General features: G+C 47.1%; 1 protein-coding gene across 1 annotated transcript in view; it reads right to left on the reverse strand.

Annotated features, from left to right (window-relative positions):
* Nucleotides 1-2036: 2036 nt before the first annotated feature.
* si:dkey-230p4.1 (trichohyalin) overlaps nucleotides 2037-17500 on the reverse strand; it is a 26435-nt gene continuing 10971 nt past the window's right edge. Inside the window, exons 14-30 of the mRNA XM_053329070.1 lie at nucleotides 17220-17297; nucleotides 14616-14762; nucleotides 13577-13686; nucleotides 12585-12726; nucleotides 11582-11775; nucleotides 11224-11351; nucleotides 7575-7975; nucleotides 7200-7280; nucleotides 5502-7163; nucleotides 4992-5429; nucleotides 4815-4889; nucleotides 4635-4754; nucleotides 4348-4494; nucleotides 3644-3772; nucleotides 3144-3200; nucleotides 2553-2615; nucleotides 2037-2298 (exon numbers count right to left, since the gene is read on the reverse strand). Coding sequence (XP_053185045.1) covers nucleotides 2071-2298; nucleotides 2553-2615; nucleotides 3144-3200; nucleotides 3644-3772; nucleotides 4348-4494; nucleotides 4635-4754; nucleotides 4815-4889; nucleotides 4992-5429; nucleotides 5502-7163; nucleotides 7200-7280; nucleotides 7575-7975; nucleotides 11224-11351; nucleotides 11582-11775; nucleotides 12585-12726; nucleotides 13577-13686; nucleotides 14616-14762; nucleotides 17220-17297 — 4200 coding nt within the window. The 3' untranslated portion in view covers nucleotides 2037-2070. The remainder of the gene's footprint in view (nucleotides 2299-2552; nucleotides 2616-3143; nucleotides 3201-3643; nucleotides 3773-4347; nucleotides 4495-4634; nucleotides 4755-4814; nucleotides 4890-4991; nucleotides 5430-5501; nucleotides 7164-7199; nucleotides 7281-7574; nucleotides 7976-11223; nucleotides 11352-11581; nucleotides 11776-12584; nucleotides 12727-13576; nucleotides 13687-14615; nucleotides 14763-17219; nucleotides 17298-17500) is intronic.

Below are 17500 nucleotides of genomic sequence, written 5' to 3' on the forward strand. Positions count from 1 at the left end.
TTAAAACCTTGAGCTGGATCCTAAATGAACAGGCAGAGCAGAGAGGACGGGTTAGGGTCTGGGTCTGAGTCTGGGTCTGGGTTAGGGTCTGTGTCTGGGTTAGGGACTGGGTTAGGGTCTGGGTCTGGGTTAGGGTCTGGGTCTGGGTTAGGGTCTGGGTCTGGGTCTGGGTCTGAGTCTGGGTTAGGGTCTGGGTCTGGGTTAGGGTCTGGGTCTGAGTTAGGGTCTGGGTCTGGGTCTGGGTCTGAGTCTGGGTTAGGGTCTGGGTCTGGGTTAGGGTCTGGGTCTGGGTTAGGGCTACAGTCGTCTAACCGTCACAAAGGTCTGAATGAGTCCAGATCCTCCTGGGGAACCTTTACGAACCCAGACCCTTAATAGTCTGAGCTGGTTCTCATAGACCGGATCGGTCCCACACCGAGGTTCTGCAGACGGGGGACAGCGAGGCTTCAGGGTGCCGATCTCCTGGTCTGTGCTGGTCTGTGCTGGTCTAACCCTGATCCTGGTCTTCTTCCTGGACCACATGGTCCCTGATCCAGTTCACTGGGTCCACTCAGTCTGGTTTACTGGTACTAAGATTATTATTATTATTATAACTATTATAATTATAATTATTAACATGATTAATATTAATATTACTATTTTATTATAATAATGATTATTAATATAATTAACCCTATTTATAATAATTATAATAACTATTATAATTATTATAATCATTATTAATATAATTATAATATTAATTATATTAATAATCATTATTAATATAATTAATATTAACATTATTAACCCTGTTTATTAATGTTGCAGTTAGTGACGTTATGACTCATATTTATTATATTAGAATACAACACAGCCTGTGACCTTCATCACACACGCGCACACGCGCACACACACACGCACGCACGCACACACACACACACACACACGCACGCACGCACACACAGACAGACAGACACCTGATTTAACAGGACCATCGCAGCTGAGGCCGGCAGGGAGTGGCGCCGGTGCGTGTGCGTGTGTGTGCGCGCATTCTAACGCCTCATACCTGTGCGCGTGTGTGTGCTGGTCCGGGCCGGTCTGGTCTTTGCTCGGCTCGATCCGGACTCTCCTGATCCGGATCGGTCAGGCTCCAGCTGCAGGTTTCAGCAGTGATGAGGATGCGTCTCTGATTCACTACAACTCCCAGAAACCACTGCGGCTCACTGCTTCCGCCGGGACTATCACAATAAAAGCTCGGCCGTCTCCGGCAGGAATTAATAATAATAATAATAATAATAATAATGATAATGATAACCCTAACCCGAACCCTAATATCTAATATTAATATTATTAATATAATATATATTATAATATAATATGACTAACCCGAACCCTAATATCATCGCTATGGTTACAGAGACCGAGCTCCACAACCCAAACCATAAATATGAAACAAAGCAATAAAAACACAGATGAAGATTTAAATATTTAATATTTAATATTTAATATTTAAATCTTCATTCATCTTCATTTAAGTTTCGTTCTAATTTCTTTTACACGAGTTTAAAACTGAAGATAAATAATAATTAATAAATTAATAAAATAAAAACTTATTTCTGAAGATTCATTTAAAGATGAATGAATTTAAAGGATTGCTCTTATTTTGAAAGTGAGTGCGCTGCACTTCCTCCCGTCTGCTAAACCGGTCTGAACCAGAGAGAAATGAAGCATGATGGGAAATGTAGTCAGACTGAATCTTTTTTTCTTCTTCTTCTTCCTTCATCAGAGCAGAGTAACTTATATATTATTTAACTTATATATTATATATATATATATATATATATATATTATATAATATATAAGTTATATATAATATAATATATATAACTTATATAATATATAAGTTATATATATTATATAACTTATTATAATTATAATTAAATTATTTTATTTATTTTTTACTTCAGATTCAGAAAAACGACAAAAGTTGATTTAAAAATAAACTTTATTTTCACACAGATACAGCTGATCTTTGACCTTTGACCTTTGACCTTTAACCTTTGACCTTTGACCCAGATTTGCTGAGCAGTGCTACGATTGGCTGAGGGACATCCTAAGCTCCTCCTCCCTCAGGCTACGGTCCAATCGCTGCGTCTCAGACTCCAGGACGGACGGGATTGGACGGCGTGTGACGGCAGCCAGCGAATCGGTGAGGTCGTGTCTCAGCGAGAGCAGCCATTGGCTGTTTCTGGAGGACTGCTGGATAAACTCCTCCCTCTGCTGCTGGTCCTCGGCCAATGAGAGACGGAGCTGAGTCAGCTGAGGAGACATGACATCATCACATGACGTCATCACATGACATCATCACATGACGTCATCACATGACGTCATCACATGTCATCACATGTCATCACATGACGTCACCACATGACGTCACCACATGACGTCATCACATGACGTCATCACATGACGTCATCACATGACGTCATCACATGACGTCATCACATGACATCACATGACATCATCACATGACATCATCAACACAGCCAACATTCTTCTTCTGTGGTTCTCACCTGGTCCTCCAGCTCCATCACTCTGCTCCTCAGCTGCTCTTCTTCTGTGGTGTCTGCAGAGACCTGAACACACACACACACACACACACACACACACACATGGGTCATGGTCTCCTCCTCCATGGGGGGGGGGGGGGGGGGGTCATGGTCTCCTCCTCCATGGGGGGGGGGGGGGGGTCATAATGTCTGTGTGTGTGTAAATGGACTTATACAGCGCCTTCCACTCAAAGAGCTTCACATGTCATTCACACACTGATGGCCACAGCCTCCACGTGTGTGTGTGTGTGTGTGTGTGTGTGTGTGTGTCTGTGTGTGTGTGTGTCTACCTGTCTCAGTGTGTGTGTGTGTGTGTGTGTGTGTGTGTGTGTGTGTGTCTACCTGTCTCAGTGTGTGTGTGTGTGTGTGTGTGTGTGTGTGTGTGTGTGTGTGTGTGTGTGTCTGTGTCTGTGTGTGTGTGTGTGTGTGTGTGTGTGTGTGTCTACCTGTCTCAGTGTGTGTGTGTGTGTGTGTGTGTGTGTGTGTCTACCTGTCTCAGTGTGTGTGTGTGTGTCTGTGTGTGTATGTGTGTGTGTGTGTGTGTGTGTGTCTGACCTGAGGTCTGCTGCTGTCATTCATCTGCTGTCGGAGCCTCGTCCGCTCCTCCTCCACCTGCAACACACACACATTAAAACCTGATTCAGTGTATGTGTGTGTGTGTGTGTGTGTGTGTACCTGTCTCAGTGTGTCTCTCAGTGTGTGTGTGTGTATGTGTGTGTGTGTACCTGTCTCAGTGTGTCTCTCAGTGTGTGTGTGTGTATGTGTGTGTGTGTACCTGTCTCAGTGTGTGTGTGTGTGTGTGTGTGTGTGTGTATGTGTGTGTGTGTGTGTGTGTGTGTGTGTACCTGTCTCAGTGTGTCTCTCAGTGTGTGTGTGTGTACCTGTCTCAGTGTGTCTCTCAGTGTGTGTGTGTGTGTGTGTGTGTGTGTGTGTGTGTGTGTGTGTGTGTGTGTGTACCTGTCTCAGTGTGTGTGTGTGTGTGTGTGTGTGTACCTGTCTCAGTGTGTCTCTCAGTGTATGTGTGTGTGTGTGTGTGTGTGTGTGTGTGTGTGTACCTGTCTCAGTGTGTCTCTCAGTGTGTGTCTTTCTTTCTTCAGTTGTGAGTTTTTCTTGTTCAGTCGTTTTTGTTCCAACTCGAGTTCAGCGACGAGAGTCTGTAACACCTGCAGCCGGTCCTCCAGCCCCTACACACACACACACACACACACACACACACACACATACACACACACACACACACACACACACACACATACACACATACACACATACACACACACACATACATACACACACACACACACACACGCACACACACATACACACACAAACACACACACACACACACACACACATACACACACACACACACACAGAGACACACACACACACACACACACACACACACACACACACACACACACACACACACACACACACACACAGAGACACACACACACACACACACACACATACACACACATACAGACACATACAGACACATACACACAAACACACACACACACACAAAGACACAGACACACACACACAAACACACACACACACACACACAAACACACACACACACACACACACAAAGACACAGACACACACACACAGACACACACACACACACACACACACACACACAGAGACACACACACACACAGAGACACACACACACACAGAGACACACACTTCAGTTCAGTGTTAGCTCCGCCTCCATCATGTGGAAGCAGCCAATCAGAGACTCACTGACCTCCCCTGGTCCCGCCCCCCCGCTCTGCTCCTGTTGGTGGGCTCTCTCCCGGTAGCCAATCATAGCCGCCTCTGTTCTCTCCAGAGCCAATCGGACGCGATCCCTGTCCTTCTCCAGCTCCTCCACCCTCTGAGTCAGAGCGTAAACCTGGGGGTGGGGGGGGGGGGGGGTGGGGGGGAGGAGAGAGAGGGGAGAGCCGGGGGGGGGGGGGTAGGGGGGGGGGGGGGGGGGTTAAGACTTCAGCAGTGTTCATTATATTATTATAATTATTAACTTTAGATTCTCACCTCGGCTTCTTTCTGCTTCAGCAGCTTCAACATCTCCTCCTTCTCTAGCAGCAGAGAGGAGGTCTGCTGCTCCTCCTGCTGCTCCTCCTGCTCCTCCTCCTGCTCCTCCTGCTCCTCCTGCTGATGAGATGAAGACATTTAGGACCTGATGAAGGCTCGGCTGTTTGCAGCAGTGAAGACGTTCCTCACCTCTCCTTTCTCTCTGCTCCTCCTCTCTGCCTCCTGCTCCTCCACCCTGGACCTCCTCGTCTCCTCTCCTTTCTCTCTGCTCCTCCTCTCTGCCTCCTGCTCCTCCACCCTGGACCTCCTCGTCTCCTCTCCTTTCTCTCTGCTCCTCCTCTCTGCCTCCTGCTCCTCCACCCTGGACCTCCACTCTCTCTGCATCTCCTTCTCCTTTAGTGTTTGGACTTCTCTGGCCAAAGCGTTCAGTTTCACCTCCTGCTCCTCCTCCATCTCTTCCACTCGGCTCCTCCATCGCACCTCCGCCTCCCTCCTCTCCTCCTCTGCCGTCTCCTTCTGTCGTCGGCTCTCCTGCAGCTCATCCATCAGCTCCCTCCTCCTCCTCTCCAGGGCCTTGGCTCTGGCTCTCAGCTCCTCCACCTCCTCCCGAGCAGAGTTCAGGTTCTCCTCCCTGATGCGGTCCTTCAGAGCGCTCCTCAGACGCTCCCCCTCGCTGTGACTGTCCTGCAGGAGGAGCTTCAGGGTGCTCATCTCCTCCACAGCAGCTCTCAGGCCCTCCTTCATCTGCTGCGTCTCCTCCTGCTGCACCTCCTGCCTCCGACTCAGCTCCGACGCCTGAACACAGATCGGAGACGTGAACAGACAGAAAGCAGCGTTTGATCAACGTGAATATAAAGCTGACGTTACCTGAACCTGAACTCCTCTCAGCTCCTCCTGAGCCTCCTCCCTCTTCCTCTGCTCCTTCTGCACCTCCTCTTTAAAAGACTTTGTCTCCTTCTCGCTCCTCTTCAACTTCTTTTCCATTTCCTCCCGTTCCCTTTGTTTCCTCTGCACCTCCTCTCTCAGTATCGACTCCTGCTCTGCCATTCTCCTCCGCCCAATCTGCACCTCCTCTCTGAGAGATGACACCTCCTTCCTTTTACTCTTCAGGTCCTCCTGGACTTCCATTTTCTCCCTTTGTTCCCTCTGCACCTCCTCTTTAAGTATAAACACATCCCTCTCACTCCTCCTCTGCTCCTTCTGCATCTCCTCTCTCAGAGCTGTCACCTCCACCTGTACAACCTCCTTTTCCTTTTGCTCCTTCTGCACCTCCTCTTTCAGAGCTGTCACCTCCTTCCCTTTGCTCCTCAGCTCCTCCTGTACCTCCTCCCTATCTCTCTGCTCCTTCTGCACTTCTCTCAGGAGAGACACCTCCTGTTTTCTCCTCATGATCTCTTCCTGTGCTTCATCTCTCTCCCTCTGCACCTCCTCTCTGAGAGCTGTCACCTCCCTCTCCCTCCTCCTCAGCTCCATTGACAGGCCTGCCTTCTCCTCTTCCAACTCTCTCACTCTGGATCTCACCTTCTCCTCCACCAGGAGGTGCTGACTCCTCTTGTTCTCCACCAGTCGCCCTGCCTCCTCTTTCACCTCCATCAGTTCATCCTTCAACCTCCTCCTCTCCTCCTCTGCCTTCCTCAGCACCTCCCTTTGTTCATGCAATTCGTTCTCCTTCATCTTCAGCTCCTCCTCCAGCCTCCTCTTCTCTTCCCTGACCTTCATCAGCACCTCCTCCTCAGTCTCCTTTAGTTTGTTTTCTACTTTCCTCTTCTCCTCCTCTGCCACCCTCAGTTCCTCTCTTAGCTTCTTCACCTCCTTCTCTATGTCTTTCCATCTATCTTCCAGCCTCCTCCTCTCCTCCCTGGCTCTTCTAAGCACCTCCCTCTCCTCCTCCAGCTCCTCCTCCACCTCTTTCACTTTCTCCTCCATTCTCCTCATCTCTTCCTCCACCTCCTTCAGCTTGTTGTCCTGCCTCTTTCTCCTCTCCTCCTCCATCCTCCACAGGGCCTCCTTCTCTCTGCCCTCCTCCTCCCTCTCCTCCAGTGTGGCTCTCAGTTGCTGCACCTCCTCCTCTCGCTCCTTCAACATACGAGAGATCTGAGCTGCCTCCTTCCCACTCCGCTCTATCTTCACTCTGCCTTCTTTCACCTCCTCCTCCAGCCTGTGGTGGACCTCCTCCCTCTCCCTGGCAGCCCTCTGTGCCCCCTCCCTCTTTGCCTGCGCCTCCTGCAGCTCCCTGGCCTGGGAGGAGATTCTGTCTTCTTTTTCTTCTCCTTGCCTCCTCTCTTTCTCCAGGAGTGTCCGGGTTTCTCTCAACAGCGCCTCCAGCTGCTCCTCTCTCACCTCCTTCTCCTTCAGTTTGTGCTTTGCCTCCTGACACTCCCTCACTTTCACCTCCTCCTGGTTCTCCACAAGCCTCAGGCGCTCCTTCAGCACCTCCACCTCCTCCTCCCGCTCCCTCACAGCACTTATCTGCTTCTCCAGGTTGCGCTCCCTCCGCTCCACCTCCTCCTTCTTCTCCTCCAGCTCCTCCTTAGCCACGCTCAGCCTCACTGACAGCACCATCACCTCCCCCTCTTTCTCCTCCAGCTTCTCTCTCAGCTTCTCCTCTCGCCTCCTTCTCTCCTCCTCTCCATCTTGCAGTCTCTCCTTCTCTCTCCCCTCCAGCTCCTCCACCCTTTTCCTCCATCTCTCCACATTCTCATCTGCTTCACTTCTCAGGCGCTCCATTTCCTCCTCCCTCTCCTCCTTCTCCCTCTCCAGTCTCTCCATCCGATCACACAGCGCCTCAGTCTCTCTGTCTCTCTGCACCTCCTCTTCCCTCCTCTTCTCCTCCCTCTGCACCTCCTCTTCCCTCCTCCTCTCCTCCCTCTGCAGCTCCTCTTCCCTCCTCCTCTCCTCCCTCTGCAGCTCCTCTTCCCTCCTCCTCTCCTCCCTCTCCACCTCAATGTGATGAATTCTCTCCATCATGCAGCTGATTTGTGTTTCTCTCTCCGTCACCTCCTCCCTCAGTCTCTCCACCTCCATCTGTCTCTCCTCCTTCTCCTCCTTCAGTCCCTCTGTTCGCCTCCTCAGCACCTCCACCTCTCCATCCCTCATCCCCAGCTCCTCACTCAGTGACTCCCTCTCTCTCTGCCAGGCCTCCCTCTCCTCCCTCCTCTCTTCTTCCTCCTTCCTCCTGGTCTTCCTCAGCTTCTCCGCCTCCTCGTTCAGCCTCTCCATCTCCTCCCTCAGCGCCTCCTTCTCCTCCCTCAGCGCCTCCTTCTCCTCATCGCTCCTCTCACTCTTATCTTGTCTTCGAGCCGTCACTTGCTCCAGTTCTCCTCTGAGACACTTGATCTCTCCTGAGGAAAGAATACCACGATGAGTGCTTCAGTAAAGAGGGTTAGGGGTTCTCCTCTACGTACAGTAAAGAGGGTTAGGGGTTCTCCTCTACGTACAGTAATGAGGGTTAGGGGTTCTCCTCTACGTACAGTAAAGAGGGTTAGGGGTTCTCCTCTACGTACAGTAACAGTAAAGAGGGTTAGGGGTTCTCCTCTGTGTGCAGTACAGAGGGTTAGGGGTTCTCCTCTACGTACAGTAACAGTAAAGAGGGTTAGGGGTTCTCCTCTGTGTGCAGTAAAGAGGGTTAGGGGTTCTCCTCTGTGTGCAGTAAAGAGGGTTAGGGGTTCTCCTCTACGTACAGTAAAGAGGGTTATGGGTTCTCCTCTACGTACAGTAAAGAGGGTTAGGGGTTCTCCTCTGTGTGCAGTAAAGAGGGTTAGGGGTTCTCCTCTACGTACAGTAAAGAGGGTTAGGGGTTCTCCTCTATGTACAGTAAAGAGGGTTAGGGGTTCTCCTCTACGTACAGTAAAGAGGGTTAGGGGTTCTCCTCTACGTACAGTAAAGAGGGTTAGGGGTTCTCCTCTACGTACAGTAAAGAGGGTTAGGGGTTCTCCTCTATGTGCAGTAAAGAGGGTTAGGGGTTCTCCTCTGTGTGCAGTAAAGAGGGTTAGGGGTTCTCCTCTATGTACAGTAGCAGTAAAGAGGGTTAGGGGTTCTCCTCTGTGTGCAGTAAAGAGGGTTAGGGGTTCTCCTCTGTGTGCAGTAGCAGTAAAGAGGGTTAGGGGTTCTAAAGAGGGTTAGGGGTTCTCCTCTACGTACAGTAACAGTAAAGAGGGTTAGGGGTTCTCCTCTACGTACAGTAAAGAGGGTTAGGGGTTCTCCTCTACGTACAGTAAAGAGGGTTAGGGGTTCTAAAGAGGGTTAGGGGTTCTCCTCTACGTACAGTAAAGAGGGTTAGGGGTTCTCCTCTATGTGCAGTAAAGAGGGTTAGGGGTTCTCCTCTGTGTGCAGTAAAGAGGGTTAGGGGTTCTCCTCTATGTACAGTAGCAGTAAAGAGGGTTAGGGGTTCTCCTCTGTGTGCAGTAAAGAGGGTTAGGGGTTCTCCTCTGTGTGCAGTAGCAGTAAAGAGGGTTAGGGGTTCTAAAGAGGGTTAGGGGTTCTCCTCTACGTACAGTAAAGAGGGTTAGGGGTTCTCCTCTATGTGCAGTAAAGAGGGTTAGGGGTTCTCCTCTGTGTGCAGTAAAGAGGGTTAGGGGTTCTCCTCTATGTACAGTAGCAGTAAAGAGGGTTAGGGGTTCTCCTCTGTGTGCAGTAAAGAGGGTTAGGGGTTCTCCTCTGTGTGCAGTAGCAGTAAAGAGGGTTAGGGGTTCTAAAGAGGGTTAGGGGTTCTCCTCTACGTACAGTAACAGTAAAGAGGGTTAGGGGTTCTCCTCTACGTACAGTAAAGAGGGTTAGGGGTTCTCCTCTACGTACAGTAAAGAGGGTTAGGGGTTCTCCTCTACGTACAGTAAAGAGGGTTAGGGGTTCTAAAGAGGGTTAGGGGTTCTCCTCTACGTACAGTAAAGAGGGTTAGGGGTTCTCCTCTACGTACAGTAAAGAGGGTTAGGGGTTCTCCTCTACGTACAGTAAAGAGGGTTAGGGGTTCTAAAGAGGGTTAGGGGTTCTCCTCTACGTACAGTAAAGAGGGTTAGGGGTTCTCCTCTATGTGCAGTAAAGAGGGTTAGGGGTTCTCCTCTGTGTGCAGTAAAGAGGGTTAGGGGTTCTCCTCTATGTACAGTAGCAGTAAAGAGGGTTAGGGGTTCTCCTCTGTGTGCAGTAAAGAGGGTTAGGGGTTCTCCTCTGTGTGCAGTAGCAGTAAAGAGGGTTAGGGGTTCTAAAGAGGGTTAGGGGTTCTCCTCTACGTACAGTAACAGTAAAGAGGGTTAGGGGTTCTCCTCTACGTACAGTAAAGAGGGTTAGGGGTTCTCCTCTACGTACAGTAAAGAGGGTTAGGGGTTCTCCTCTACGTACAGTAAAGAGGGTTAGGGGTTCTAAAGAGGGTTAGGGGTTCTCCTCTACGTACAGTAAAGAGGGTTAGGGGTTCTCCTCTACGTACAGTAAAGAGGGTTAGGGGTTCTCCTCTACGTACAGTAAAGAGGGTTAGGGGTTCTCCTCTATGTACAGTAAAGAGGGTTAGGGGTTCTCCTCTGTGTGCAGTAAAGAGGGTTAGGGGTTCTCCTCTGTGTGCAGTAAAGAGGGTTAGGGGTTCTCCTCTGTGTACAGTAAAGAGGGTTAGGGGTTCTAAAGAGGGTTAGGGGTTCTCCTCTACGTACAGTAACAGTAAAGAGGGTTAGGGGTTCTCCTCTGTGTGCAGTAAAGAGGGTTAGGGGTTCTCCTCTACGTACAGTAAAGAGGGTTAGGGGTTCTCCTCTATGTACAGTAAAGAGAGTTAGGGGTTCTCCTCTGTGTGCAGTAAAGAGGGTTAGGGGTTCTCCTCTACGTACAGTAAAGAGGGTTAGGGGTTCTCCTCTACGTACAGTAAAGAGGGTTAGGGGTTCTCCTCTACGTACAGTAACAGTAAAGAGGGTTAGGGGTTCTCCTCTGTGTACAGTAAAGAGGGTTAGGGGTTCTCCTCTACGTACAGTAACAGTAAAGAGGGTTAGGGGTTCTCCTCTGTGTACAGTAAAGAGGGTTAGGGGTTCTCCTCTACGTACAGTAGCAGTAAAGAGGGTTAGGGGTTCTCCTCTACGTAAAGTAACAGTAAAGAGGGTTAGGGGTTCTCCTCTACGTAAAGTAACAGTAAAGAGGGTTAGGGGTTCTCCTCTGTGTGCAGTAAAGAGGGTTATGGGTTCTCCTCTACGTACAGTAACAGTAAAGAGGGTTAGGGGTTCTCCTCTGTGTACAGTAAAGAGGGTTAGGGGTTCTCCTCTGTGTACAGTAAAGAGGGTTAGGGGTTCTCCTCTACGTACAGTAAAGAGGGTTAGGGGTTCTCCTCTACGTACAGTAGCAGTAAAGAGGGTTAGGGGTTCTCCTCTACGTACAGTAAAGAGGGTTAGGGGTTCTCCTCTGTGTACAGTAAAGAGGGTTAGGGGTTCTCCTCTACGTAAAGTAACAGTAAAGAGGGTTAGGGGTTCTCCTCTACGTAAAGTAACAGTAAAGAGGGTTAGGGGTTCTAAAGAGGGTTAGGGGTTCTAAAGAGGGTTAGGGGTTCTCCTCTACGTACAGTAAAGAGGGTTAGGGGTTCTAAAGAGGGTTAGGGGTTCTAAAGAGGGTTAGGGGTTCTCCTCACCGTGTAGTGCGTCTTTGACCGTCTGCAGAGTCTGAATGTGAACGTTCAGCTGACTTCGGTCGACCTCCGACTGTGAAAGCTGTCGCTGCTGCTGACCGACCTGCTGCTGGAGGCTCACCGACAGAGACCTGCAACACCAGTATAACCAGTATGACCAGTATGACCAGTGTGACCAGTGTGACCAGTATGACCAGTGTGACCAGTGTGACCAGTGCGACCAGTGTGACCAGTGTGACCAGTATAACCAGTATAACCAGTATGACCAGTATGACCAGTGTGACCAGTGTGACCAGTGCGACCAGTATGACCAGTATAACCAGTGTGACCAGTGTGACCAGTATGACCAGTGTGAATCTACCTGAGCTCCTGCAGCTCCTCCTCCAGCTGCTCCCTGTGTCTCTGCAGACTTCCCTGCTCCTCCTGCAGCCTCCTGTTCTCTCTCTGCGCCTCCTCCTGCTGCCGCTGCCTCCTCCTCGCCTCCTTCTGGGCCTCCTGCAGCTGCTCCTGCACCTCCTCCAGCTCCCTGCACACTGATGCATGCTGGGAGGACAGCTGGGGACCACACATCATACATGAGTCACATGACTGCAGGTGACATCATACAGGAGTCACATGACTGCAGGTGACATCATACAGGAGTCACATGACTGCAGGTGACATCATACAGGCCATGAGTCACATGACTGCAGGTGACATCATACAGGCCATGAGTCACATGACTGCAGGTGACATCATACAGGCCATGAGTCACATGACTACAGGTGACATCATACAGGCCATGAGTCACATGACTGCAGGTGACATCATACAGGTGTCACATGACTGCAGGTGACATCATACAGGTGTGTTAGTCACATGACTGCAGGTGACATCATACAGGAGTCACATGACTGCAGGTGACATCATACAGGAGTCACATGACTGCAGGTGACATCATACAGGAGTCACATGACTGCAGGTGACATCATACAGGAGTCACATGACTGCAGGTGACATCATACAGGTCATGAGTCACATGACTGCAGGTGACATCATACAGGTGTGTTAGTCACATGACTGCAGGTGACATCATACATGAGTCACATGACTGCAGGTGACATCATACAGGTCATGAGTCACATGACTGCAGGTGACATCATACAGGCCATGAGTCACATGACTGCAGGTGACATCATACAGGAGTCACATGACTGCAGGTGACATCATACAGGAGTCACATGACTGCAGGTGACATCATACAGGAGTCACATGACTGCAGGTGACATCATACAGGAGTCACATGACTGCAGGTTACATCATACAGGTCATGAGTCACATGACTGCAGGTGACATCATACAGGAGTCACATGACTGCAGGTTACCTCCTCCAGCTGGAGGCCGTCTCTCTCTCTGTTCTCCGTCAGTGAAACCAACTTCCTCTCCTTCTCCTCCATTATTCTCTCCATCTCTCGTTCTTCTTCTCTCAGCTGATGGACGACGCCGGCATCCGCCTCTCTCTGCGTCCTGTTCAGGATTAAAGGATTATATTCAGGATTAAAGGATTATATTCAGGATTAAAGGATTATATTCAGGATTAAAGGATTATATTCAGGATTAAAGGATTAAAGGATTATATTCAGGATTAAAGGATTATATTCAGGATTAAAGGATTAAAGGTTTATATTCAGGATTAAAGGATTAAAGGATTATATTCAGGATTAAAGGATTAAAGGATTATATTCAGGATTAAAGGTTTAAAGGTTTATATTCAGGATTAAAGGATTAAAGGTTTATATTCAGGATTAAAGGTTTATATTCAGGATTAAAGGATTATATTCAGGATTAAAGGTTTAAAGGATTATATTCAGGATTAAAGGATTAAAGGATTATATTCAGGATTAAAGGATTAAAGGATTATATTCAGGATTAAAGGATTAAAGGATTATATTCAGGATTAAAGGATTAAAGGATTATATTCAGGATTAAAGGATTAAAGGTTTATATTCAGGATTAAAGGATTAAAGGTTTATATTCAGGATTAAAGGATTAAAGGTTTATATTCAGGATTAAAGGATTAAAGGTTTATATTCAGGATTAAAGGTTTAAAGGTTTATATTCAGGATTAAAGGATTATATTCAGGATTAAAGGATTAAAGGTTTATATTCAGGATTAAAGGTTTATATTCAGAATTAAAGGATTAAAGGTTTATATTCAGGATTAAAGGTTTATATTCAGGATTAAAGGTTTAAAGGTTTATATTCAGGATTAAAGGATTAAAGGATTATATTCAGGATTAAAGGATTATATTCAGGATTAAAGGATTAAAGGTTTATATTCAGGATTAAAGGATTAAAGGTTTATATTCAGGATCACCTGAGCAGACTGCAGTCCATGTTGAGGGTTTGGATTTCTCTTTGCAGAGAGCTGACCTCTGACCTCAGAGCCTGTAGCTGTGAATGGCTGTCTGCCAGCTCACACTCCACCTGAAAGCACACACACACACACACACACACACACGCACACACACACACACACACACACACACAGTTGTCAGTTGTGGAGTCCTAAGTCATGTGACAGCAACTGAATCTAGCCTGTGTGTAGACCAGGCGGGAGCTCCGGTCCAACCAGGAAGTAACTTAGAGCTGCATTCTATCAAAAGGCCACCAGGGGGCGAGCGTCTCTATACAAGTCAATGGAGAAGTAACTTAGAGCTGCATTCTATCAAAAGGCCACCAGGGGGCGACCGTCTCTATACAAGTCAATGGAGAAGTAACTTAGAGCTGCATTCTATCAAAAGGCCACCAGGGGGCGACCGTCTCTATACAAGTCAATGGAGAAGTAACTTAGAGCTGCATTCTATCAAAAGGCCACCAGGGGGCGACCGTCTCTATACAAGTCAATGGAGAAGTAACTTAGAGCTGCATTCTATCAAAAGGCCACCAGGGGGCGACCGTCTCTATACAAGTCAATGGAGAATTCACCAACTTCTCACTTGATTTCTAACCTCAGTAAACGTTTTCAAAATGTGTTTATGGTCTCAATCGCTAGTTTAAAGCCTTCTTCAATGCAGTATGATGTTCATTTGGGACATTTTGGCCTCCCTGATTTTATATGTGATGATAAAGCAGGGTATGCATTAGGGGGCGGGGCTACGTCCTGATTGACAGGTTGATTGACCAATGTCCTCGAGATCCAGCCCTCGTAACCATAGCAACCTCCCCGCTCCGCCCATGGCCCCGCCTCATGCCCATATAAGTAGAATCCGTGTTTTTATTTTCCCAGCATGCACCTGAAATTCTCAAGATGGCGCTGCCCAGATTAGAAACTATTGGCTTCCGAGCAGCAGTCCACATACGTCCATTTCTTTTACAGTCTGTGGAGTAGACAGAGGAAGTGTTAGCAGTCATACCTGCAGCAGCTTCTTGTTCAGTTCTCTTTTCTCTGACGCCAGAGCTGAGCTCAAAGCGGCCATTTTGTCCAGAGCGTCTCGCCCTTCGTCCACGTCGCGCTGCAGCAGACGCTCCGAGGCCGAGAGACGAAGCTCCGCCTCCCTGCACTGAGACAGGGTTAGTACTCTACTGTAGTACTGTTAGAGGTACTAGTACTTTACTGTAGTACTGTTAGAGGTACTAGTACTCTACTGTAGTACAGTTAGAGGTACTAGTACTCTACTGTAGTACAGTTAGAGGTACTAGTACTCTACTGTAGTACAGTTAGAGGTACTAGTACTATACTGTAGTACTGTTAGAGGTACTTGTACTTTACTGTAGTACAGTTAGAGGTACTAGTACTCTACTGTAGTACAGTTAGAGGTACTAGTACTCTACTGTAGTACAGTTAGAGGTACTAGTACTATACTGTAGTACTGTTAGAGGTACTAGTACTTTACTGTAGTACTGTTAGAGGTACTAGTACTATACTGTAGTACTGTTAGAGGTACTAGTACTCTACTGTAGTACTGTTAGAGGTACTAGTACTTTACTGTAGTACAGTTGGAGGTACTAGTACTTTACTGTAGTACTGTTAGAGGTACTAGTACTCTACTGTAGTACTGTTAGAGGTACTAGTACTTTACTGTAGTACTGTTAGAGGTACTAGTACTCTACTGTAGTACTGTTAGAGGTACTAGTACTTTACTGTAGTACTGTTAGAGGTACTAGTACTATACTGTAGTACTGTTAGAGGTACTAGTACTCTACTGTAGTACTGTTAGAGGTACTACTACTCTACTGTAGTACTGTTAGAGGTACTAGTACTTTACTGTAGTACTGTTAGAGGTACTAGTACTTTACTGTAGTACTGTTAGAGGTACTAGTACTCTACTGTAGTACTGTTAGAGGTACTAGTACTCTACTGTAGTACTGTTAGAGGTACTAGTACTATACTGTAGTACTGTTAGAGGTACTAGTACTCTACTGTAGTACAGTTAGAGGTACTAGTACTATACTGTAGTACTATTAGAGGTACTAGTACTTTACTGTAGTACAGTTAGAGGTACTAGTACTCTACTGTAGTACTGTTAGAGGTACTAGTACTCTACTGTAGTACTGTTAGAGGTACTAGTACTTTACTGTAGTACAGTTAGAGGTACTAGTACTTTACTGTAGTACTGTTAGAGGTGCTAGTACTTTACTGTAGTACAGTTAGAGGTACTTGTACTTCACTGTAGTACAGTTAGAGGTACTAGTACTTTACTGTAGTACTGTTAGAGATACTAGTACTTTACTGTAGTACAGTTAGAGGTACTAGTACTACTGTAGTACAGTTAGAGGTACTTGTACTTCACTGTAGTACTGTTAGAGGTACTAGTACTTTACTGTAGTACTGTTAGAGGTGCTAGTACTTTACTGTAGTACAGTTAGAGGTACTTGTACTTCACTGTAGTACAGTTAGAGGTACTAGTACTTTACTGTAGTACTGTTAGAGGTACTAGTACTCTACTGTAGTACAGTTAGAGGTACTAGTACTTTACTGTAGTACAGTTAGAGGTACTAGTACTCTACTGTAGTACTGTTAGAGGTACTTGTACTTCACTGTAGTACTGTTAGAGGTACTAGTACTTTACTGTAGTACTGTTAGAGGTGCTAGTACTTTACTGTAGTACAGTTAGAGGTACTTGTACTTCACTGTAGTACTGTTAGAGGTACTTGTACTTCACTGTAGTACTGTTAGAGGTACTAGTACTTTACTGTAGTACTGTTAGAGGTGCTAGTACTTTACTGTAGTACAGTTAGAGGTACTTGTACTTCACTGTAGTACTGTTAGAGGTACTTGTACTTCACTGTAGTACTGTTAGAGGTACTAGTACTTTACTGTAGTACTGTTAGAGGTGCTAGTACTTTACTGTAGTACAGTTAGAGGTACTAGTACTATACTGTAGTACAGTTAGAGGTACTAGTACTATACTGTAGTACTGTTAGAGGTACTAGTACTATACTGTAGTACTGTTAGAGGTGCTAGTACTTTACTGTAGTACAGTTAGAGGTACTTGTACTTCACTGTAGTACTGTTAGAGGTACTTGTACTTCACTGTAGTACTGTTAGAGGTACTAGTACTTTACTGTAGTACTGTTAGAGGTACTAGTACTATACTGTAGTACAGTTAGAGGTACTAGTACTTTACTGTAGTACTGTTAGAGGTACTAGTACTTTACTGCAGTACAGTTAGAGGTACTAGTACTTTACTGTAGTACAGTTAGAGGTACTAGTACTCTACTGTAGTACTGTTAGAGGTACTAGTACTTTACTGTAGTACTGTTAGAGGTACTAGTACTCTACTGTAGTACTGTTAGAGGTACTAGTACTTTACTGTAGTACAGTTAGAGGTACTAGTACTTTACTGTAGTACTGTTAGAGGTACTAGTACTTTACTGCAGTACTGTCTGAGGTACTAGTACTTTACTGTAGTACAGTTAGAGGTACTAGTACTCTACTGTAGTACTGTTAGAGGTACTAGTACTTTACTGTAGTACTGTTAGAGGTACTAGTACTCTGTGGCTGAAAGGATTCAAACCTTCTGCAGAGCGTCTCTGGCGTCGGCAGCTTCTTCTTCTGCTCGGTGTCTGTCCAGCTGCTCTCTCTCCAGCGCCCCCTGCAGGCCACACAGGAGCAGAGCATTACACCTTCAGCCTGTGGAGCTCCTGCAGGTGGAGCTCCTGCAGGTGGAGCTCCTGCAGGTGGAGGGCTTCTTACCTTCAGCCTGTGGAGCTCCTGCAGGTTTCTTACCTTCAGCCTGTGGAGCTCCTGCAGGTGGAGGGCTTCTTACCTTCAGCCTGTGGAGCTCCTGCAGGTGGA

This window comes from Scomber japonicus, chromosome 11 (genome assembly GCF_027409825.1).
Source record: "Scomber japonicus isolate fScoJap1 chromosome 11, fScoJap1.pri, whole genome shotgun sequence".
NCBI classification, from domain to species: Eukaryota; Metazoa; Chordata; class Actinopteri; order Scombriformes; family Scombridae; genus Scomber; species Scomber japonicus.